The sequence below is a fragment of the Aythya marila genome (genome assembly GCF_965140915.1).
Source record: "Aythya marila genome assembly, chromosome: 3".
NCBI lineage: Eukaryota > Metazoa > Chordata > Aves > Anseriformes > Anatidae > Aythya > Aythya marila.
Genome location: NC_139044.1, coordinates 52,530,874 through 52,555,983, shown reverse-complemented (window position 1 = coordinate 52,555,983; position 25,110 = coordinate 52,530,874). Strand labels below are relative to the sequence as shown.

The 25,110-nt window shown below is 37.1% G+C and overlaps 1 protein-coding gene across 14 annotated transcripts in view; it reads left to right on the top strand.

Annotated features, from left to right (window-relative positions):
- Positions 1–25,110, top strand: part of SYNE1 (spectrin repeat containing nuclear envelope protein 1) — a 306,198-nt gene that overhangs the window by 261,383 nt on the left and 19,705 nt on the right. For 13 of the 14 annotated variants that reach the window (XM_082757645.1, XM_082757640.1, XM_082757651.1 and 10 more), the window contains 10 exons: positions 712–867; positions 3,000–3,158; positions 3,682–3,848; positions 10,820–10,982; positions 15,995–16,182; positions 18,029–18,179; positions 21,821–22,003; positions 22,411–22,548; positions 23,307–23,498; positions 24,319–24,652. In XM_082757645.1, the coding sequence (XP_082613771.1) occupies positions 712–867; positions 3,000–3,158; positions 3,682–3,848; positions 10,820–10,982; positions 15,995–16,182; positions 18,029–18,179; positions 21,821–22,003; positions 22,411–22,548; positions 23,307–23,498; positions 24,319–24,652 (1,831 nt within the window). Of the gene's footprint in view, positions 1–711; positions 868–2,999; positions 3,159–3,681; positions 3,849–7,026; positions 7,320–10,819; positions 10,983–15,994; positions 16,183–18,028; positions 18,180–21,820; positions 22,004–22,410; positions 22,549–23,306; positions 23,499–24,318; positions 24,653–25,110 lie in introns of those variants that run through there. The other variant, XM_082757644.1, reaches the window with a different exon arrangement.

Genomic DNA, 25,110 nt, shown 5'->3' with positions numbered 1-25,110 from the left:
CTAACTGTTGTCTCATCTTTGCATGCTTTTGTGCAGTAACCTCTTTAGGCTTTACATCGCTGACTGTGCAAACCCACCACACGTGACTGTGACAAGCTAAAAACCTATCCATGTAACATTTGAACTGTATAATACCTGAGTGATCTCATTATGATGTAAAACCTGCATGGAATACATCGAACTGATCAAAGTGAGATTATAATAGGGTCTGAAAAGTACTGTAGAAATAACAAGTAATGATATGTTTATATAATATAAATTCTTGCTTCAAATTTAAGCACATTGTTTTTAAACACTCATTTTCTTATTTGAGGTTGAGGACCTTAGATAATATTTTATGCTATATTTCTTGCAGTAGAGAAATGTGGTAGAATTTGAAAGTATTTTTACTACAGAGAATTTCAAATCAATACTTGACACTCCCCAAACCCTTTGAGTTTGAGAGACATTTGAGTACTATTTTAGTTTGTGGCTACTTGTTACAAAGCTGATGTATCATACTCTGCTGGGGTTGAAAATAGTGGAACATGTGGGGTTGGTGTATTGTTTTTCTTTTAGTAGGGCAGAAGTAGTCCAAATGGTGGATCTGCTCAGATATGACATTAATTCAGTGAGATAAGAATGTTCATCTTTGTTCATCATCACCACATTCAATTTTTTTTGTTTGTTTGTTAGCAAACTGGTCTTTTTTCCTTATGCACTTCTTTTAAGGAGTTAGAGAATGCTGTTGAAGGATGGACAGATGACCTTGCACACCTCTCTCTGCTGAAGGAGTCCCTGTCTGCATATATCAGTGCAGATGATATTTCAGTCCTCAGTGAGCGAATAGAGCTTCTGCACAGACAGTGGGAGGAGCTGTGCCATCAGGCAAGTATAGTACTGAGCTCTGATACGAGTATGCAGACTAAAAAGGTATTGGAGGAAAAAATAATGCAAGTGGCAGATTTTGGAAAAGATGTATATAGGCACAGGTAATGTTCAAATATGAACTCTTGCTGGATCAGGGATAATATCCATAGAAATGTTTCCTTTAGTTACTGCTTATATTTTTATATTTCTTGAACTTTGCCATGCCTACGAGGTCATATTTAAAACAACAAAAAGTCATACTGTGTGTTGTGGGACTGTGGCATGGGGAAAACAGAATTAATACAGTTTGCCATGCTTTTGTGGAGTAGCCGTGCACAGAAATGATGTCCTCTCTCAGCTCAGCATTACTTTTATACCTTCAGTTCTGCTGATGGCTTCTCCTTCTTCAGATGTTAGTGTCTGCATTTCCCTTATTCTGGGGGTGAATTACTTGGCTGCACAATGAGATGAAGAGTATTGCTTGATTTTTTGGTACATAACCTGAGAGGGTGACAGAGCATTGGAACAGGTTGTCCAGAGAGGTTGTGGAGTCTTCTTCTCTGGAGCTATTCAAAACCTGCCTGGATGCCATCCTACACAATGTGCTCTGGGTGATCCTGCTCAACAGAGGGGTTGGATCAGATGATCTTCAGAGGTTCCTTCCAACCTCGGCCATTCTGTGATTCTGTGATCATGCTATTAGTGTATTTCCTGCATCCTTTTTGCATTTAGAGATGCAAATAGTGGATTCTCCCTCACCCAGCTTTTCAGATTAGGATCATGTTATTTCTGTGGTTTTGTAGATGTCACAATGCATACCAGGGATATTGTGGCAAAAGTTACATCCCATAAGTTTCCTATGAAGGCCTCAAAACCACCCTCAAAATAGAAAAAGTGCATTATAATTAACAATGCAGAACTTCTTTAAAGTTAGTTGCATTTGAATGAGCCAACATGGGTACATCTAAACTATGGTCTAGTCACTGTACATGTATTTATGGGAATGGAGATAGCCAGGTAAAGAAGTTTTGTACATACTAAGTGCTTCAGGATGTAACCCAGTGCAACATTGTGTCCAACCGTTGCTTATTTCCGGAAAGTTGTCATCAAATTTAAAACCACAAAAGGGAAATGTTGAGATCATGGTGTATGCTACTGTTAAACCTAACATGGTAGTCAAAGAACACTGCAATCACTTTTGCTTATGAAAGAGCAGATGAAGTCTTCATATTCTCAGCTGAAATGCTGGTATAAAGTCAGAAACAATTTAGAGTACAGTGAGAAGGAAATAAGTAGTGGTTCTGAAACTACAGAAACAACTGCTGCACACCTTCTGCTACTATTTTAATTTTATTTTCCATCCTTTTCCTGTCAAGGATGGACTATTACTCATTTCTTAAACTTAGCAATACTTTTCTTCTTCCAGTATTAATTACAAATTACAGGATTTGCTTGGTGTTTTTTTTATGCCTATTCTTCCTTGTCAGAACATATTCAAGTCCTTTGGAATCTCTGAAGGTGTCAGTGATTCAGAAGAAATAGTCATCCGTGAAATGAGTGTATTGTGACTGAAGCAGAAAATTGCATATGCTATTTTAGAAATTAAAAAAAAAGAAAAAAGTAGTGTCTCTGATTTCGCTTTGTGCTCATGCACAAGTCATGAAGTCTTTTGTAGTTTGGCCTATGCTCTCTCTCTATATATATATTTTATTTTATTTTTGGTCTTGGTCAAGCATTCATATCTTCCTTTTAATTAATCTCTTAGACTAAAAAGAAACCATTAATATGCCTTATTGCATTTTATAAGTGAACAAAAATTGTAAGAGAATTTCCCCCTTCTAATGAAACCTTAGAGACATTATGAAACAATATATTGACATGACACTAAGCATAGTACTTGGATGCATTCTTCTATGCAATTGGATGTAACTAACAAGAATCCTGAGAATAACACTTATCTCTAAACTTACAAACAGTCATGCAAAGTATTTGCAGTGCAACTCCAGTTTGCTGTAATAGAAGTAAGTGGCTGGAGTTCATCTGCAGGGCCAGAGGAGTTCACATGGAGGCACAAAGTGCTTCAGCTATCTCTTAAATCGATGTACTTCTATTTATTTATTTATTTATTTATTCTGTTTAAACGTTTTAAGGTCTCCTTACGTCGACAGCAAGTTAGTGAGAGACTGAATGAGTGGGCTGTCTTCAGCGAGAAGAACAAGGAGCTCTGTGAGTGGCTGACACAAATGGAAAGTAAAGTTTCTCAAAATGGTGACATCCTCATAGAAGAAATGATTGAGAAACTTAAAAAGGTATAGTGCAATTACAAACTGTTGTGTTGTTGTTGTTGTTTGTTTGTTTGTTTGTTTGTTTTAACTCTGGTTTGTGTCGCAAAGAAGATACTGAAATAGAATTTACCTGTTTATAAATTTCAGGGCGTATTTTTATTCTCTCACTTCGCAGCTTTTTGCTGTCTTTTTTAAGGTGGGACTATCCAGGATACCAGAAAATTAAGTGAATATAAAGTCTAAGGCAACTGAGTGCTTTACTAAATGTCCAGTCAGAATTTACTGCAATTACTTTAACTATAGCAGACATATTTATATAAGGTTTTTTTTTGTTTGGTTAGTTGGTTGATTTTTAACTTTTTTTTCATTCTTCTGATAAGGTTGTTCGTGGTTATACCCTAATATTTAAGAGATTGTCTCTCTACTGTACCAATCAGCAGAAGAACAAAAATACGTTAACATTCACTTGTATTCTTGTATGGTTCCTTCAGTAGTGTAGAGCAGAATGCATTCAGTATTTATATTCTGAATGTTCTTTTCTGTTCAGGATTATCAAGAGGAAATTGCTGTAGCTCGGGAGAACAAAATCCAGCTCCAGCAAATGGGAGAGCGACTTGCTAAAGCCAGCCATGAGAGTAAAGCATCAGAGATTGAGTACAAACTTGGCAAGATCAATGACAGATGGCAACATCTTCTGGACCTTATTGCAGCCAGGTAAAACACTTGTTTTGTTTTAAATTAAGAATCTTAAATTAAAAATCAAATTAAAATATTTTTATTGTTTGCCTTTTCATTATTAAATGTGAATGAGTTTATTCTCAGATATCAGCACATTTCTGTGAAATTTACTTTCCTGTTTTCCTTTGCATTATTTATTCTGACATTATTTCTTCAAGCAAAAAGGAGACAAATTGAAATTTGTCCACTAGAATGACACAGGGTTAGTTGCAGATTTAATTGAGCTTTCTTCAATGCAGTGTTACTTCAGATGAGTGCTTAAATCTAGGTAGAAATGTAATTAAAAATAAAAATAAAAATGTTGGCAGAGCAATGCAAACAGTGCAGTTATTGTTTTGGCTTGAATTTCCAGAAGAGCAGTTCTAAAACTAATTCTGCTTAATTTGTTTTTGACTGATGGAGAAAAGTAACTGAAGGTAGACATATACACTTAAATATTATTCTTTTTTTTTTTTATCAAGCTGAACAACATAAAAGCAGTTTTCATAGCTTAAAGAAATACAGGGTTTTTGTTTGATATATGAACAAAATTGGCTTATTTGTTTCAATATTTTCTGCTCTGAGTCGTTATACAACCTTCTTCCTGTTACAGACAATAATTTTGTCATGGTTTTGTATACGCAGTTCATAAAACATATACTCTGTATTTTACACTTCCGTGATTTAAGGATATATGAATTAAGAGTATTTCAATCTTGTTTGCAGCAAAAGGGTTTGCTTTGGTTTATGTTTGTTTTGTTTTGTTTTTCACTTTTTTTTTTTCTTATACTTTTACTGCATTCCTGCTCTGAAATCTTTAAGCATGAGAGTAGTAAATTTTATGTAAGCAGAAGCATTCTGGTGGCTCCAGCTACTTTTACAGCAGTTCATTTTAAAGTAATGAAAGCTGTATAGTTTCTGATCGAGTCAGGAAGTGGTGCATTACAGTTGAGAAGCCTGCTTGTTTTAGAGGATGTGATACATCACCAGCTGTTGAGCATGGCATATATTTGTTGTATATTTTTTGTGTCTTCTCAAACACTTCCTCAGACAAAATTTCAAATGTTATGTTCAAATCATACCTTTAGGAAGTTTTGAGTGAAAAGCAATGATGTTCAGAAACTGTAAAACAGGTCTTTAAAACATCTGTGCTGTCTATTCAGTATTAGAAATTAATGTCCTATATAGACACAGGGAAGGGTTCAGGATTCAGTGTTATGGAGAGGTTGTGGAGAGGAAGGGCATATACAAACAAACTTATATAAACTTATCCACTTAAACTTTTTCATTCTGTTATCATGAAACAGGGTGTCAAGTCCTAGCACTAGACTAACGTATGTGAAGTATTTATTTACTTTTATTCCCAGAACATTTCAACTAAGCCTTCAATATAGCCTTCTTAAATAAATTACTTCTTAATTCTGGACTAAGTACAGTTTGGGAAATGAGTCGCTGGGAAAGAGCTGAGCAGAAAGGGATCTGGGTGTGCTGGTTGACAGGAGGCTCAAAATGAGCCAGCAATGTGCCCTGGCAGCCAAGAAGGCAAAACACATTTTGGGGTGCATTAAACACAGCACAGCGATATGATCAAAAGAGGTGATTCTCCCAATTCATTTAGCATTGGTGCAGTGTCACTTGGAACACTGTGTATAGTTCTGGGCTCCCTAACTTAAAAAGGATGTTAAGGTCCTTGAAACATCCAGAGGAGGGCAACAAAGCTGGTTTAAAGGCTGAAAGTCACGCCCTTTGAAGAGCCGCTGAGTACAATGGGTTTGTCAAACTTTTAGAAAAGGAGGTTAAGGGGTGACCTCAGTGCTCTCTACAGCTTCCTGAGGAGTGTAAGTGGAGAGGGAGGTGTTCATCTTTTTTACCTGGTATCTAGAGACAGGATGTGTGGCAATGGTTCCAGGCTGCACCAGGGAGGTTCAGACCTCCCATTAGAAAAATCTTTACCCAGAGAATAGGCTTCCTAGAGAGGTGGTTGATGCCCCATGCCTATCCATGTTTAAGAAGCATCTGGATAATGCTTTTAATGATAAGTTTTGACCTTGGGTCAGCCACAAAGTATACTGACAGTTGGACTCAATGATGTTGTAGGTCTCTTCCAGTTGGAACTGTTCTACTCTATTTCATTCTAACTAACATGCACAGCACTATTGTATGCAGTTGTACAACAAGTGGGGAAAAAACAAAACAACAACAACAAAAAAAAAACTATGGAAAGTTTGAATGTTGTATTTCTGAAGTTAGGAAGTAAATAGTGGAGAGGTTTGACACTAAGTTATGGACATTTCGCTAGTTCAGCTGTAACTTAGGCTGATAGGAGCTAAAACCTGGTTAACTAATTGAACAAAAATTTTTGAATTCCCCGAGCTGATATTTAGAAGACTGCAGAGGCTCTTTCAAATACATCGTTACATTTTGAAGTATGTTCCTATATTGATATTTTTGAGTTTGAAATATGTCATATAACATAACTTTTGTCTGCACGCAGCTAGTAAATGTAGATTAATTGTTCTAGTGTCAATAATTAAACACACCTTTTCATATTCTGAATATCCTTGGATCATATCCTCAATATCATTAATGAAATATTATAGCCTGCATGCTTTTCTGTAGAGCCACAGTCAGCCTTTGCTTAGAGCATTTTTCTTGGTGTTTTTTTCTCTTTTTTTTTTTAAATTATTTTTCCATACAGATGTGAACTAACAGAAGGTGCTCTAAAAAATCTTTAGTAATATAGTATGATAATATGAGTCTGATCTGTATCTTTACTTGTTTTTATGCTGGGTGGTAGAACTTCTCCATTAACTTGTAAAAGGCTTTCTTTGTTGCATTCTGTTCTGTTATCTACTTTTTTTAATTGCCTCTTCATTTTGAGGAGGTCTGTAACTGAAGAAAAGACAGCTACAGAAAGGTAGTTGTGTCTCTTCATCAAAAAATTCGGTGTCTGTCCTTCTAGAAGATTTTTGTCCTTTCAGATGAATTTATTTGATAGGTCGGCCTGCTGCACAAAATGTTACTTATGTTCACAGCCAGTTAGCAGTGCTTTTGCTGTTACTGCTCAGGCTTTGCAAGGAAAGTAATATTGTATGGTGTCTTTTTTTCCTCCCTTCCCCTTGCACTCATGGTCCACATTCCTGGAGATCAAGCCTGGCACATGTTGATGAATGCAAGTTTTATTTAGAAACATGACCACTTGTCACCATTCAGTCTCATGTTATCAAGCAACGTCTGCTAACATTTGTTTGGCATGCAACATTTTCTGTACAGTACTCACCAGCAAAAAGGAGTTTGTCCCCTTTCCTTCCCCCATACTAAGCACAGTGTTTGCAAGCTATTGGACTGGAAGTTCTTTTTAATGCTGGAAAATTTCATGGTGGTGGCGGAGGACTTGCAAGCTGTGAGGATGGCGGAGGACGGCAGTGTGGATTCAGATCTCCCAGACTGTAATTGTGATATCACAAGGCAGGCAGCTATTTTTGTTTCCTTTTGATTGATACAGTTCTTTTTGAAGTCTTGGATTGCTGAGAAACTGATAAAAATATTGACATGTAGAAATCACTGCCTTAGCTAGAAATGCCTGTTTTTTGCTCTATTTAAAAGTAGTTGACAGTGATAATGGTATACTTTGTTTTACAGCTAGTGCTTTTGGATCCCAGATTAGCTTTTTGTTAACTAATTCAGACTTGCAACTCCTAAAATGTCTTTGCTATCTGAAAGAAACCATTGACTAGTTTTACTGCTCTTTTTAAATACAACTGTATACACATGTGAGAGAAAGCAGACTTTATATTTGTCTGCTCACTGTGTCATCAAAGGGGCATGGCTACAAGCAAAAATCAGAGAAGGAAAGAGGCTGTAAAGACAATGTCAGGCATTACATACCGGAGTTGATCTGTCCAATACATATCCTGTAACTATATGTAACTCAACCTACATTTTCTTGGATTTGTGATTCAATTTGTCTTCTTCCCAATAAATATCTTCCAATATCTTCCCTAGAAGTTTTGCTATTTATGTTCATAGTTCTACAAATTTATTCCCTGAAAGGGGAATCTGTGATCTGAAGAACAACTATAACTGACAGTAATACTGACATTGTGCACATTTGTACTGTAATTTGGACCTTACACCTTTTTTTAATCATAAACTGATTTTAAGACTGATTTTAATAGTGATTTTTTTTAACTATTTCATAGAATTAAATGCTTATTAAAACTTCAGTTATGAGTATGTTGGTTTTTTTTTTGTTTGTTTGTTTGTTTTTTTTTCACTTTTCTGTTTTCTACTGTCTTTATACAGGTTTAGCTAACATGGTCTTACTGTCTGTTTTCATGTTCATTTTAAGTTTAACATTAGTATCCAGCTGTCTAAATGACTAATGCAGTATCTATGAGTTCTGTATGATGCATTGTTATGTATTTACAAGGCTGTTCCTGTTTAGGTTTAAGTGGAATCTCAGGCTGTCTAGTTTAGGACTGTTTGAATTAAAGGCATTTGGGTTTAATTTTAGCTCCAAATTGTTCTGCCATTGCCCTTTCTTAATGTAAGATAAACATTTCAAAGTTACTTTCTTGGGGAATCTGAGGTACAATAATTGAACATTGAAATTTAGAAATGAGTTTTCTTCACTAGACCACAGAAACTATTCGATTCTGCAGTACTTTCCCTTCTAAAAGTCTTAAATATTTGTAAAATGTAGCAATACTTACATAGATATACAGATATATAAAACAACCTTTGAAACAAACATGGCATAAGTTTGAATGTGATGTCTTCATTATCAAGCAGGGAAATTATCTCAAATCTCTTCAAGTAACATGCATAGTGCTGCAACAAATGCATGAAATGTTTATCAGAATAATTAATGGTTTAAACATAATCTTATAAATGAAATCTCAAAAGATCAAAAATTACAGTTGGCTAGGAATACCACATATTTGGATGGTTTCTAACTTGACCTTTGTCTCTAAGTAGAGCTTTTAGTTTCATTTTTAGTCTTTCAGGCCCTGCCATTAACATAGAAATATGTGATTTTGAGCTGTTACATTTTCAAGGGGAAGACAATTTTTTCTTGCATACACATTATGTAATTATTTGTATGCAGGCACAGGGTTCAGTGAGATTAAGAACACATGCATCTTGCTTACTAAAATTCAGAAGAAAAACTGTTAGACATGCTGGATGTCAGAGTAAATTTTCAGAACAGCTGCAGTCACAGCATGGTATTTCAGTTTAGTCAAAAAAAAAAAAAAAAAAAAAAAAAAAAGGAAACCCAGCATATTCCAAGAAGCACATGTTTATTTGTTTCAATCTGTACCATGGGCAAGGAAGCTGTTATGTTATACTCTGTACAAAAAATTTAGGTGCAGGTATACTTAAGAATTGCAACAGCCTTTGGAGGGAAGGCAGGTTTAGAAGTAGTTTTTGGCTTTAGTTTGAGAATTCTTTTCATATGTCACTTTTATTTTTTTCTTTTTGTCTCTTAAGTAACTTAGGTCAGGTGACTGAAGACAGTGCTATTTGGGGATTTTATTTTTTTTAGGTTTCTTTTGGAGCCTGGCAGAGAAGTAGTCCCATGCGGTCTGACAGAGACAAAGAGTGTACTTTCTGATTGGCAGGCACTTTATCAGATGTGTCAAGCAAAATTTAAATTAAATCTAGCAAAGATACTAGGGTACTATAAAACTGCCAATATGAAAAGCCTGGTTCACAGCTTGGACTTACAAATGATAGAGCAGCATTGCTTGTACGCTAAGGCCTGATGTGACTCATTGTTCCCTTTTCCACTCCAGCACACATGCAAAAGATCAACAGCGTTCAGCCTTGAGAGTCTAAGCAGAAAATGGGCTGGATTTCACCCCAGTTAGACTGAAAAACTGTATGTGAGGTCAGAATGAGTGATAACCAACCTTCTTGCCTATCCTACAAGCAAGCTTCAATTGGTTCAAAACCACAAAACACAAGTATAACACAAAGGTGAAGAGGGGATGGTACCCCAAAGATCGGTTGCTTATAGTTTGTTCCAAGGCTGAATACATTGCTGTGTTTTGGGATGACCTGATTGACTGCAAGTTGGGCTGTCTTCCAGCACAATTGTGTTGTCTTCAATTACTTCATAGCTAGATTTTCAGAATGAAGGAATTACTGAGAAAGACTTTTACAGATGAAACAGGCTGAAGTGAAAAATATCAGCACAGGGTGAAGGTTTAGTGAAATTTTTCCCTCTCATTAATCTTAATGCACATTTAAATCAAAAACACTGTATATTTTTTCCTGACCAGTACTTTTGCAGGGTCAGGGCCTCCAGAAAAATACTACCTAGATATCACTACGAAGATACATTCTGATTTCATTGTTTAAATCTGAAGTAGTCCATTAAGACCAAGAACATCTTAAAGCAGCCCTTAGGATTTGGGAATTTTCACTAAGTTCCCAGTTTGATTTCTCTCACTAAAATCTGTTTACTCAGGCACAACTGTCACTGTAACAATAATTCAATGTTTTGAAATCATCAGGATGAAAACAATCTGTTCACTCAGAGCACTACACCAACAGTACTGGTTAACTGGACCAGTTATTTGTTGTCTAAGATCTCTTGTCTTCTTTTAGTCAAGTTTGCAACTAAATTAGCTACATTATTTTGGGTTTTGGTGTGTGTGAGTTTATTTAAATATGTATACATATTTGTATTTCTAACAAACAGTTGTCTCAACAGATAATGGTATAGAACCTTTGAAAATGTTGTCTGGAATTAGTAAACTCATAATTTTTCTTAACCAGAACCTATGAATGCTGGATTATTTGTATAGATAATACACTTCTGTTACTCAATAAAGGAAGACTTCAGAAAAGAAGTTGCCATCTATGTTAAGTTTGTTAAGTTTCATCCCCCTGAAACACATACTGTAGAAATTTTTATGGTTTTTTTTGTTTGTTTGTTTGTTTGTTGTTGTTTTTTACAGGGTAAAGAAGTTGAAAGAAACCCTGGTTGCAGTGCAGCAGCTGGATAAGAACATGAGTAGCCTGAGATCTTGGCTTGCCCATATTGAGTCAGAGCTGTCCAAACCAATTGTCTATGAAACTTGCGACTCTGAGGAGATACAAAGGAAGCTAAATGAACAGCAGGTAAAATACAAAACACTTATAAGGTGCACAATGGCATTAGGAGAAACAAAGTAGTGTGTCCTTGGGCTGCTCATACCCAGGGCATGAGGCAAAAACGTGTACGAATATCAAGGCAAGTGGTGCTTACTGTGTCACTTATAGAGCCTTCTGCTGGCTTTGACATCCAGTCTACGGGAGCTGTTTGACATTCACAAGAAAGGTAAGGCACCAAGAGATGTAACCTGAACGAGCTATTGCAATTGATTTTCCTTGGGGGTTTGTGGTTTTTGGTTGTTTGAATTGACTGTTCCAAGAGGCAAAACTGACACCTATTAGACCTTGCAAATTTTGCACATGCTTGAAAAAGACTCTTTTTTAGCAACTTTTCTAACTTGGTTTTATTTTGCAGCTTGTTTGAGAATCACATTGCACGCAAAGATGCATGAACTATACATGTGAAGTTAAAATCAGTTGTTTTATACCGCCCAAAGCTTTTATGCAGTGCTAGAACAAAATAGTCAACATTGGAACAGGCAAAAAAAAAAAATGTCGACCAGCTTTTGGCATTACAATTAATCTTACCCCAAAGAACATTTATTATACTTTCTATATCCTGGTCCACTTCACTGCTATGCTATACGCCTACTTCACAGATTATGGCTCAGTGCAGTAGAAGGAAATATATGGGCATTTCATCCTTCAGCTGCCCAGTGTAGTTTTACTTAGAAGCATTTTGCTGGTGAAGACTGTTCTGTTGTGTTCCTGTTGGTTATTTATTAGCAGAAATACCTTTTTGGTGCCTCATTGGAGCTGACTTACATGCTCTCCTGAGTTCTTTCATGAGATGAGAAATAAATGTGTGGGAAGAGGAATGCCAGAACGCTTTGGGGAACTTTAATTTATGGAGTGCATAAAATGGCATTTTGATCTTTTAAGCTGAGTGTGGGGCTGAGACCCAAGAATGTTCTGAGTGTTTTCTGGCTCCCTAACTGATTTTCTACATGGCTGTGCAGAACTGCTTATTAATATTCTATATGTAATTTACACAGGGTTAATAATTCATAACACACAAGTGTAACTAATGAGTTGTGTTTCTGAGATGGTGAAGTGCTGGGCAAGGCTAAACATTGCTGTCAGTAAACTAGATACTTGACATTTTTTTTGCACTAGGATCCCTGTGCAAGCATTCCACTGTTTGTTATAACCACTCATTGTGGGAGTTAGGAGTATGGAGACTGGTGTCTCTCTGATTTCCACCATTTCCTTGTGGTGGTTCCCATAGAGTGAAAGCATACAACAATATTCTGTGGAAGTCTGAGTCGTTTCACTGGACTCCCAAAGGGGAGAAATAGAAGTGAATTTTATACTGGGAAGATACCGTGTTTGTAATCTTGATGATGATTTGATTTGGTAATGCTGCAGACCATGGTTGTCATATATACATTACAAAACAAAAACTTCAATGTATGGCAACCAGTATTTTTATTACCAAGCAGCTGTATCTCTGTTCACTTTATCTCAGAAGGCCAGCATGTCAGCCATCTCAAGTATTTCATCCCTTGTTTTTCTTCCCTCTTAGTGTTCTTTTGTTCTTTTCTATGTTTAATCTTCCACTGAGGCCATGTTATCCTCCCCGTTCATACTGCTACCAGTTGTTCATATACAAGATTACATAAAAAATATTATTCTGTGAAAGAGGAGGGACAAATTCCATTTCTGTAACCCCACTGTCATTCTGTAACTTCTCAGCCTCTTCTTCAGTCAAGAATGAGCTTTGCAGGTTGCTGGTCCCTATAGTGAAATTAAGAGGCAATTCAAGCTGGATATCCTGGGGAAGGTAGTGTAACCTCACTGAAGCATTTTCCAAGGGTTGCAAGCTACATTTCTAGGATTACTTGTTCGTTTACTTTCTCAGCCTGCTACCAGTTGAAATTGAAAAATTGTTTTTGCTTTTGGGATGATTAAAGAAAAACTTGTGCGTTCATGACAGCAGTGCACAAAAGTGATGCTTCTTCTGTAAACTAACCAAAAAGGCTAATTGTTCTCTAAGAAACATATCAACTAAGGAAAAAAAAAAATATATATATATATATATAGCTTAGTCATCTGTTGTAGAAAAGCTTTGTAGGTGAATAAAAGTTTAATTCTTAGGAATACTCAGGACCATCAATGTGGCAGTTATAATTGCTGCTGTAGTCCAAGGAATACTCAGGACCATCAATGTGGCAGTTATAATTGCTGCTGTAGTCCAAAACAACAGAAAAGAGATTATGTTACCTGAACTTGCTTAGCCTAAAGTCTCATAGCTGTCTGGAATACATGTTTTACAGAGTGTTGAAACTATTTATAGCATCCACCTTATATAACATCTCAGGACAGGGAGAAGAATAAACACTTGTACATTATGATGAAAGAGTATTTTCCAGGCAAGTGAAAGTGAAAGGGACAGAGCTGAAGGATAAAATACCGTGATTTTCCACTTTCTCATGTAGGTGAGACGTTCACAAAATATCCTTCTATTTCATATATGAGAACAGGAAATTAATAAAGTCATTGAGTCCAATCTTCACAAACAACAAAATCAGATAACTGATATAAGATAACATTACTCCATTTCAAACTTGATGATGCTTTTAGATTCTATATTTAAACCTCATTTCCTGCTGGAAGGCTATCTTCATTGTTAGAAAGGTTTGTCCAATTGGAGCTTAAATTTATGTAGAGACAGTATGTTGACACTATATTTCTTTTTTTGTGTCAACATTTTTCTTTACAAGCAAAATCACAGAATCATCTAGGTTGGAAGAGACCTAGTCCAACCTGTGACCTAACATTAACCAGTCCTCCACTAAACCATATCGGTAAGCTCTACATCTAAACGTCTTTAAAGACCCCCAGGGATGGTGACTCCACCACTTCCCTGGGCAGCCCATTCCAATCCCTAACAACCCTTTCAGTAAAGAAGTTCTTCCTAATATCCAACCTAAAACACCCCTGTTGCAACTTCAGCCCATTCCCCCTCATCCTGTCACCGGGCTCGTGGGAGAATAGACCAACCCCCACTGTGCTACAGCCTCCTTTAAGGTACCTGTAGAGAGCCATAAGGTTGCCCCTGAGCCTCCTCTTCTCCAGACTGAACAATCCCAGCTCCCTCAGCCGCTCCTCATAAGACTTGTTCTCCAGACCCCTCACCGGCTTCGTTACCCTTCTCTGGACTCACTCAAGCACCTCCATGTCCTTCTTGTAGCAAGGGGCCCAAAACTGAACACAGTACTCAAGGTGTTGGCCTCACCAGAGCCGAGTACAGGGGGACAATCGCTTTGCTAGCCCTGCTGGCCACACTGTTTCTGATATAAGCCAGGATGCTGTTGGCCTTCTTGGCCATCTGAGCACACTGCTGGCTCATATTCAGCCAACTATCAACCAATACTCCCAGGTCCTTCTCTGCAAGGCAGCTTTCTAACCACTCACTTTACCTCTACTTAGCCTCAAGTTACCATTTTCTTGTTCTCCTACTGTGTTCATCTCTGGGGGCCCCCAGCACAAGAAGGACCTATTAGAATGAGTTCAGAGGAGGGACACAAAGATGATCAGAGAGCTGGAGCACCTCTCCTATGATGACAGGCTATGGGAGCTGGAGTTGTTCAGCCTGGAGAAGAGAAGGCTCCAGGGAGGTCCTTCCAAAGCAGGTCTACAGGAAAACTCAAGAGGGACTTTTTGGCAGGGAGTGTAGTGATAGGACAAGGAGTAATGGTTTTAAACTAAAATAGGGTAGATTTAGATTATACATTAGGAAGAAGGGTTTGTGAGGCACTGGAACAGGTTGCCCAGAGAATCTATATGTGCCCCATCCCTGGAAGTGTTCAAGGCCAGATTGAATGGGGCTTTGAGAAACCTGGTCTAGTGGAAGGTGTCCCTACCCATGGCAGGGGGGTTGAAACTAGATAATCTTTAAGGCCCTTTCCAACCCAAACCTTTCTATCATTCTGTGATTCTATAAATAAAATTTCACATCTCTTATACTAACAGTTATTTTGTTCACCTGCAGCAGAAGCGAATGTGGTATTCTAGATGCAATCTATCACTTTATGGTATAGTCATGTTAACACTTCTCTGTTACTCTTGGGATTATGTTGCCTTGACCTTGGTCCATCCTGACTTTTCCATCTAATACTCTGATGGTTCATTTCAAATTTAAGCAAAAGTCAGGGAGGGTTTCTTTTCCTTGCACTTATCTAACAGAAATAGCCAATTACTTCTGTGGCTTGTCTCGACTTGAACCAGTTGTTCAAAACTGAAAATATGCTTCAAGAAGAAGCATTATCACCAGTGGAGGAAAAGACGTTACAACCAAGAAACCAACAGGAGAAATAATACTAATCACGTATAACAAGTGCTAAGACCACATAAGTACATTTTCTTTAGCTGTCCTAAATCCTCCTTTCCAATTCAAATTAAAATGCTATGTGTTTTGAAAGTTGAAGGAATAAACTCCTACTAAATATGCAGTTTGACATGTGCTGCTGCCAATCTCCATGTCAGACGTGCTGCTATGCAGCTATCTTGCCTGGGGAAGAGTAGAATCATGAAGGGCACCTCCAGTAGATAATACTTTTTCCTGACACACTTCTCTTACTAACTTCTGCTTTACATTCTCTATGATAATGGAGAAGGGACGGGAATGTCATTGGTGTGGTTGATTAAATGTAGCTGAAAGATACTCATCTGAGTATGCAGAGCTCTGGCAGTTTGTCCCAGGTGATGGTCTGATGTTCATAGCTCTTGGGAGAGCTGTTCATGCTGCCAGGTTCTCCTAGCTTCGCTGATAACATTGCATCAATATTTGTGCTGTCACAAGCACAATATCTATCTTAGTAGATTGCTTTTTTCCTGTTTGCAATTGTTTGGTGTTTTTTGTTTGTTTGTTGTTGTTGTTTGTTTTGTTTTGTTTTTTTGAATAAGTAGAACAGAAATGCATTTGTATTTAAGCATGTTTTGTAATTTATCTTAAGAATTAATTTCTTCATCTACAGGAACTTCAGAGGGACATAGAGAAACACAGCACTGGAGTAGCATCTGTTCTCAATTTGTGTGAAGTGCTTCTTCATGACTGTGATGCCTGTGCCACAGAAACAGAGTGTGACTCTATCCAGCAGGCTACACGTAACCTGGACAGAAGGTGGAGGAACATTTGTGCAATGTCAATGGAAAGGCGACTTAAGTAAGTCTAAAATGTCTACAAATGAGTGTTTCCTTTCACAAACACAACTACAGAATGGGATATATATGATAGGGTTGCAGTATTGAAGGAAAGAGTCTTGTGGGAGTGTGGCTATGGCGGTCGACAAGCCCCATGGTTGGTGATAACATTGGACTCTTAGGACTCTTAAGGATGAGGCTAAAAGGAATGTAAAGAGTGTAGAAGGAACAAAGGGTGACTCAGGAGACATCTTGTTGTCTCAGGTTGCTTGTTCTCCAGCCCTTAAGACATGGAAGTTATTGGGTGTTTGCTGTTACCGGGCAAAGTTGTTGACCAATGAATAGTTAGTGGAAAAGTACTGCTGTAGGGCAATTGGTATAAGAAGGGAGCTTGTCCTCAATAAGAATAGATGAAGTTATGCCCTCAATAAGAGGGAGTGGAAGTTGTCATCAATAAAGTAGTAGCAGTTACTGATCCTGAAAGAACTCTGGTGTCTGTGTGGTTCTTGATGCCACAAAGTCTAGAGGTCAGAAAAGGATCATACACTGAATAAAAGCCAATAGTTATCATGACACTGGGGAAAAAAAAGGGGAAAACAAAAAAAAAAAAAAAAAAATTTGTATTATTATGGGTCTTTATATAAAGTACATGAGTCAATTACCAAATTTTGTTCACATGAGACCTTTGATGGAATATGTTTGATTTTCCATGCTTTACAGGAGCAATAAGAAATAAACTAGAGAAAGTATGGATGACTGCAGTGATTTCAAGAGGTTTAGAAAACATGACCTAAAAGAGAGAGTTACAATAATTAGGCTTACCCTAATGATGTTTGTCCTGCTTCATATCCACAGATTGCTATCTCTAAGTAATTTTCTGCTGTTTCCATGGTAATGTGTGCTATTAATACATTTGTAATAGTAAATTAGCTGAGCTATCAGTATTAGGATTGTTATTGTGCTAAAAAAAAAAAAAATCATTTGAAAAGGGAAAAAAAAAAAAAAAAAAGGGATGTTGAAATTCAAGTTCAACAACATACCATCAGAGTGTAAATTTTACCTCAGAGTATTGCATGGATCAGGCGCCTTTCAGAGCTGCATATCTAAGATTTGGGGAAAATGTCTTCTGTATGCAAAAGCACAAAGTTCTGTTGTAATATATGCGGTCCCCACCCCAAAAAAAAAAATCATCTTGGGATTTTACAGTCTCAATATTAAGACAATTTGATTTCAGGATCGAGTCAGTCACTCCTTTCACATATTCAACTGAGGTCAAATAGTCTATTTGAAAAGTTGAAATATATATATATTTTTTTTGATTAAAAAAAAAAAGTGATTACTATATATATTGAGAGAACATTTTACCACTTGTTGAATGCCAAAAAAAAAAAAAAAAAAAAAATGTATGTATGTATGTATGTCCTTTGTGCTATGCAGGATAATGACTGTGAACTTTAAAACAACTCAAGCATTTTGCAAAAAAAAATAATAAAATGTTCTGAAGTTGAAGTTACTGTGGAATTTCTAATCTCTGAAATACTGTTTTAGGTACCTAGATTAGACTGTATATCTGAAGTTATTTAGCTTGTGCTATGATTTTTATAGCTCCTATTACATGTTTATAATCTTCTTTTTATAATGGTTCCAAAATTAGACGTATTAAAAAAACTGTCATCATCTTATTCGAGCTCAGTCTGGAATGAGTCAGTCTCCTCTGTTGTCTGTTTATCAACCTGCCTATGTGAGTTAGATTAAGAGCCAGTTATTGTTTAGTGCAGTACAAGTTTGCTGTTGATGATTATTTAAAGTACTGAAGGTCAGCTGTCCTTCAGTCCCAGCATTCCTTGATTTTCCATTATCTGTTGCAGAATTGAAGAGACATGGCGGTTATGGCAAAAGTTTTTGGATGACTACTCAAGATTTGAAGATTGGCTAAAAACCTCTGAGAGGACAGCTGCTTTCCCAAGCTCCTCTGGTGTACTTTACACGGTTGCTAAGGAAGAACTGAAGAAATTTGAGGTGATTTATAATACTTGAAATTTAATATCTACTGATCGCATTACAGCAGCCAGCTGGTGTTCTTCCTTCCCATACACAAGTCACTCAGCAGACACTGTATTAACATAGCAGAGTTGATGATTTTGCAACTGCCCTCTCTGGCAGGTTTCTAGGAGGAAAAAACAGTGGAAGGTGGAAACTAAAAATGCTAATAAGTTAATCCAGCCTCACTTCATTTTTGTTCACCACAGTTAGAATTTTTGTCATTTTTCTTCTGCATTTAATATGCTCAGTCAGCAGGTGCTCCATAGCATTCATTAATTTCTCTTCAGTAAGTACTTCTTCAAATGAATGCTGTATGTCTTGGCTTTTGCTTTGATTTCATCCCTTTACTTCTTTCCATAACACTCTGATACCAGCCCTCTAAACTCTTGTATTTTTTTGTACAAAGTACTATGTGCCCATATTAGATACTTATCCCTGAAATGCATGTGCATGCAAGTATTGTTGTATGTCCACATGGTGTCCCCAGCAACTTAGAGGTCAAGTGTGTCCTTAAAAGTTGACAAGCTGTCAATTCAATCAATGCTTTATGGCTTGTTACGTAACCCTGTTATGTCTCCTACAAAGTGATGCTTTGTCTCATAATCGCAATGGGTTGTATGCCTATATGCAAAGCACACATAGTCCATGTGGCTAATCATGGTAAAAGTCATAGAATCAGAGAATCACAGAATGGCTGGGATTGAAAGGGGCCTTAAAGGTCATCTAGTTCCAACCCTCCTTTCATGGGCAGGGACACCAATCCAACCTGCCCTTGAATGCTTCTAGTGATAGGGCACCCACAACTTCTCTGGAAAACCTGTTCCAACTTCTGAGTAAAAGATTTCTTCCTAGTGTCTAATCTAAATTTCATCTCTTTTACCTTAAAGCCATTACTCCTTGTCCTATCACCACATGCCTTGACAAAGAGTCACTCCCCAGCTTTCCTGTAGGCCTCTTTTAGTTTCTGTAAGGCTGCTATTAGGTCTCCCTGAAGCCTTCTCTAGGCTAAACAACCTCTCTCAGCCTGTCTTCATAGGAGAGGTGCACCATCCCTCTGATCGTCTTTTACTTAGTTTTAGATTTGCAAAGAGAATATCAAGATGAGAGAGAAAAATGACTCTGAAGAAAGAGAACAAATTATTTAGACATTTCAGTAAGCAAGCCAGGTGCTAGAAAGTATCTGCTCTGAGGAAGAAATGCAAATTTTACATGTCCAAGAGAAGTTAATACTTTCTAGTGTAGCATTTAATTCAGAAACATAAACTGTGAAGCACTGATTCAAGTTTTATTATTGACATTTGCATCTCTGAGTGTACTGGTCAGGTTCTGTTTACACTGCCAGACTTCTTAATTAGGGTGAGTTAGGTTACCAGATCATAATAATGCTTCCTTGCTGGACCCATGCACTCTGCCTCAGACTTTCTTTCCATTGTTTCTTTGTTCAGTGATCAGTGTCTAAGTGTCTTGTTTAGCAAGTCACTCTATGAGAAACAGTACCAAAAATCTTAGCTGTCTGATTTTCAAAGGTGACTTGACATTGCCCAAAGTCTGTTTCACCAAACCTCCATTTGTAAGGTGACCTTCCCTCTCCTGCGGACTTGTAAGATTTTTACTGCAGGAACTATCTGCAAAGTTTATCTGTCTTTCTAGAAGCCTGCTTTCCCTGCAGTTGGATTCTTTCTCCTTTTCCTTTTCCCTCCTCTTCCTGACTATGTAGTTTCTCAAACTACAAAAAAAAAAAAAAAAAAAACACTTGGTGTTCAAATTCAGTTGCGAATTCAGCAAATTCACTGTTAAGTCAGTATAAAGTCAGCCATGTATGCATACTAACTAAATTGATTTTTTCTTTAACTGATTTTTTTTCTAATTTTATTTTCCCCTCCATATTAGTTAAATAATAATAATAAATAATAATAAAAATAATAACTAAAAAAGTGCAAGACCATGTAAGAATATTTCATTTCCTGATCATGGAGGTCAGAGATGAGTGCCACTCAATTCACAATACAAACTCACACTGCATCCTCCTCAATAGCTTACAGAGAAATGAAAAGAGGTTACAGGGAAGAAGGCAACAGATGTATTCTTGTGTAGCTGAACTGGAAGTATGTAAAACAAATACACAGCTGTTCTTTTGCTGGACAAGTCTTGGTAACAGGTGAAACAACAACTGCACTTTTGTAGATTTCATAATCCTAGTAAATATAGTGTAGATTTCATAATCCTAGTAAATAATTGTGTCTCTTGCATGAGAATCACTTCCCTTTTTCTCCTTGTGTGATTTTAAGTGAATTCAGTTTTGTTGAGTATTTCAGTCCAGTTACAAGCCTATTTGCTGCTTGTTGGTTGTCCCCTACTCAATTTAACAGTGATTTAAACAAAGGAAATAGTTGTATTGAGAGGACTCTACAGACTTTTATCTTTTTCTGTTTTTGAACCAGATTCTGTACTTCTGTCTCTGGTCTTACAGTAAAAGAGTGCTTATTTCACTTTTAGCTTTAGTACAGTATTAAGAGTATATATCATTAATGAAGAAATCTTGTGTTACCTGATATTAATGAAAAGTTCTATACTGAAGTGTTTTTTATCTATCACGCTTCTCTGATTTTTAATAAGGATAGTGTCTTGTTTTGGGAGAGATTGTTTATTTGCTTTATGAGCAATAGTAGAGAGCAAATTTGTAGAACTACAATTGGAGAAAAAAACCGTTCACCTTTGTCCTCCTTTTATTCAAAAGAGAGATGGTAAAGTAGTCATTTTAAGTCTTCTTTTGTTTGATTTTCTGTTCGTGAAAATAGAGGTAAGTGGAATTTTGAAAAACAATTCATAAATATTTTTTGATTGGAAAAAATCAGTCAATTCCTTACACAGTGCTTCCTCTAACTTGCTTTGTGATTGCTAGTCACACTGTGAAGCTGATGGGCTAAATCATCTACTTTTCCACTCCCCAGCTGAGTGACTGAGTCTTTAGTAATAGTAGAAGAAGCACTGAAAGTATGTGACAGAGACACTTGTCCAGGCATATGCTGGTATAGATGTTCATAAAATTTTCTTTCTATGAAAAGTTTAAGACAAAACTGACTTGTATAGCAATATACTGAGGTTAAAGAGATGATTCCTTCAGTACCAATTTTTGCTATTTTTGGTAAAACTCAGATTAAGCAGTTTCTTAAAACTTCAATATTTGCACTTCAGCAAATGTAGTTTGTGTAAGGAAATCCAATGAGGCCACAGGAATCTTGGCTTACTTTTCCATTAAAAAAAAAAAAAATCATGTTCATTGTTTGTGTTCCTATTCTTCAATACAAAGGCATAAGAGCACTCTATTTATTTTTTTTTCCCTTGGTGTGATTTTTATCATTGTAACAGGTATTCTTCTTGCAATTTTTCACTCAATAAATTATGTCAGCCTTGTAAACTTTTTTCTTTTTCTTGCTCATTTTATTCAGAAGATCATATCTCAGTGTCTGCATCTACACTTAAATTTATTTAACCCCAAAAGATCAGCTAGCATGGGTTTTAGTGTAGAAGCAGTGTCAAAATAAAAGGAGAGGCTATATACATATTGTGATTTAAATAATGAAAACTGATGGTGTCTTTTATTCACGCTGCTTTAGGCCTTCCAGAGACAGGTGCATGAAAGTCTGACTCAGCTGGAACTGATTAACAAGCAATATCGTCGCCTGGCTCGGGAAAACCGTACTGATTCTAACTGCAGCCTCAAGCAGATGGTCCATGAGGGGAACCAGAGATGGGACAACTTACAAAAGCGAGTTACTTCCATCCTGCGCAGGCTAAAAGTATTTTTCCCTGTTTAAGACTTTGGCTTTCGCTACTGTACTTGTGAATTATGAGTACTCCAGAAACTTCCAGTTTAATGCATTTTTAGTGTTTTTGAGAAGTTTTCTACCTTTGGAAGAGAAAGGGAGCTTAGAAGTTCACTTTAAGGTAACCAAAGCATGAAATCTATAGGCAAATGAATATCACCTCCTCCTTAGAAGATAAGTTTCATGTCTGCTAATTGTAGCTGAAGGTGATATTACTGAAGAGGGAACCCTAGAAATCACGTAGGGAATAAAAGAAGTCTACTGAGTTTGGATTAGTTTTGAAGGGCATGAAAGCTCTTTCTTTGGAGAATTCTGTTGCTGTTTTTTGGGAGGTTGTTTGGTCATTTCATGCCACTCTGTTTTTCACTCCACTTCCCCAGCATTTTATTGGCCAGCGTGAGGAGTTTGAGACAGCACGTGATAGCATCCTGGTTTGGCTAACAGAGATGGATCTGCAACTGACCAACATAGAGCATTTCTCAGAGTGTGATGTCCAAGCAAAGATAAAGCAACTTAAGGTAAAGAATAAGTAAATGGAGAGAGGGTGATGGAAGAGAGAAGGGATAAAAACAGTCTTGGGTCATCGGAAGGTGGGAGGGGGCTTGGAGGGAGGAGGGCAGCTGGGGGAGAATTTAATAAACATTAAACCAAAGTACATCCTGATACAGCCCCTTAATTGCATGCTGAAATTCAGCCTCAGAAGTTTTGGTATATGTCACATTTCAATACATACTTTTCTGCTAGAGTGAAAGAACTTTGGACAGTGATAAATTTTCAGAAAAACAAGTGGTAGTCTCTGTTCCCTAAATAAAGGAAGAAATGTAGATTAAAAATAATGTCAGGTCTCCAGTACTTCTGACACCTAACAATTACTACATTTTCCAACCATTTCTACATCCAAATAATACATTATTTGATGAGAAAAATGTCAAATGGAAGTCACGTCATGTTATCCAAAATTCCAGTAGGTTAGCTTTAGCATCTGTGTCCATTCTAGACATTTGGTCATGGGCATGGCTTGTTTAGAGAAGAGCTTTCTTTCCAAATACAACAAGAGAGGAATGAGATGGTAAACCATGAAGTATCACTGTTTTTAACAAGAAAGACTGTGGAATGCTAAATTTAATTTCTCATTGTTGTTCATACCAGAATATTTAGAATCATTCCATTTTGTTACCCACATCATTCTTACTGAAAAAAATCTAAGAGTTGTATATAACTTAGTTTGTTTTAATGAAGATTTCATTGATAAAGTATGGGTTTTGCTTTTATAAAGGCTTTCCAGCAAGAAATTTCCCTGAACAACAACAAAATTGAGCAGATAATTGTGCAGGGAGAGCAACTCATTGAGAAATGTGAGCCAATGGATGCAGCTGTCATTGAAGAAGAATTAGATGAGCTGCGTCGTTACTGTCAAGAGGTCTTTGGACGTGTGGAACGTTATCACAAGAAACTGATCCGTCTTCCTGTGTGTATACTTACATATGTATTTGTTTTATTGCCATTTAACAAATGTGAGAATGAGGAGACAGAAAGATGTTGAAATGAACTAACATTTCCAACTTTCAAAAAAAAAAAAAAAAATCCTGTGGTTTTAATTTTGTTACAACTCTGACCATCTGCCTCCCTTCATTCCATGCTATTTATGTCCTGCTCAGAGAGCAAACTTAACAGATCTGGATTTTTTTGTAAACCATCATGAAAATCCATGCAAACTTGAGATTTATAAAGGTTTGCTAATGGGGGAACATCTCTATTATTTCGTTTTCAAAACAATAATAGAGTGATTCTCCCCAAGCAGAACAGATAGAAATTTGTCTCCAGAGCTGAACAAACAGCTGAAGAAGTGAGAGCAAAATGACATTTGGTAGCTCAAGTCCCATGAAAGCAAAGGAGCAAAACTCATTTTTTCCAGAAAAATGAAAGAATGTAATAGGAGCACTGGTCACAATAGCGGTCACTTAACACTTGATTCCAGAGTTTTCTTTAACTTAATGTCTGCATTACACTGGCATCAGTAAAAAGTCTGGAGCCATTTGCTTAGTGTGAGACTGTGGTGCGTTACATAACTAAAATGATCTTGCATTATGAAATTTCTTGTTGTTCTCTTTTTTTAGTGGACCTTTAAATTATGAAGGGGAAGTGCAAAAAGAAGCAAAATGTAAACCCCATCATTGACTATTACCTAATGCTACTTTATATTTATGCTTTATGTTTATGCTGGCCAGGATGACCTTACAGTGCTTTTGCATGTTGCATTGATCGATCCATTTGCATTATTTTTCTAGCTGACAGATGATGAACATGACCTCTCTGACAGAGAGGTGGATCTGGATGAATCAGCAGATCTCTCTGATATACACTGGCACGACAAATCTGCAGACAGCATTCTCTCCCCCCATCCTTCTTCCAACCTTTCACTGCCCCTTTCACAGCCAGTGAGAAGTGAGCGATCAGGTCGGGACACCCCTGCAAGTGTGGACTCCATCCCACTGGAGTGGGATCATGATTATGACCTTAGCAGAGACCTGGAGACGGCTGGTTCACGGGAAATGCACTCTGAGGAAGAAGATGGAGAACAAGAGAAAGACTTCTACCTGAGAGGAGCAGCAAGTATAGCAGGTATGGTAGCAAATTGTGTGTCCTGTTCTCTCAGTAAGAAGAAGCAAATGTTACATGTGTGACTGCTTGGCTAAGATACTCATGGAAAAGTATTTTAAATAGCCCCTGATGATCTTAAATAGCTTTCCCCAAGTGATCCCAATGGCCTTCTGGCCTTAGATGCAGTGCTGGAAATTCCTGGATGACTACAGCCTTGGCAAATCACAAAGGTTTGTATGATATGACAGAGAATTGGCTATCTCTGTGCCTGCAGCCTGCCAGATGGGATATGTCATCTGTAAGAACTATGCGTCATAACTTATTCTGACTAGAGAAAACTATGCTGGAGATGTCAAGAGGCGCAGAAGATACTGATGAAGAAATGCTGGGGGAGAGATCAACAACCCAAATCATAAGGTGCTTAAGTAAATCTTAATGCAGTCCATATTCAGGCAAGACTCCAACAACTGTGAGTTTAG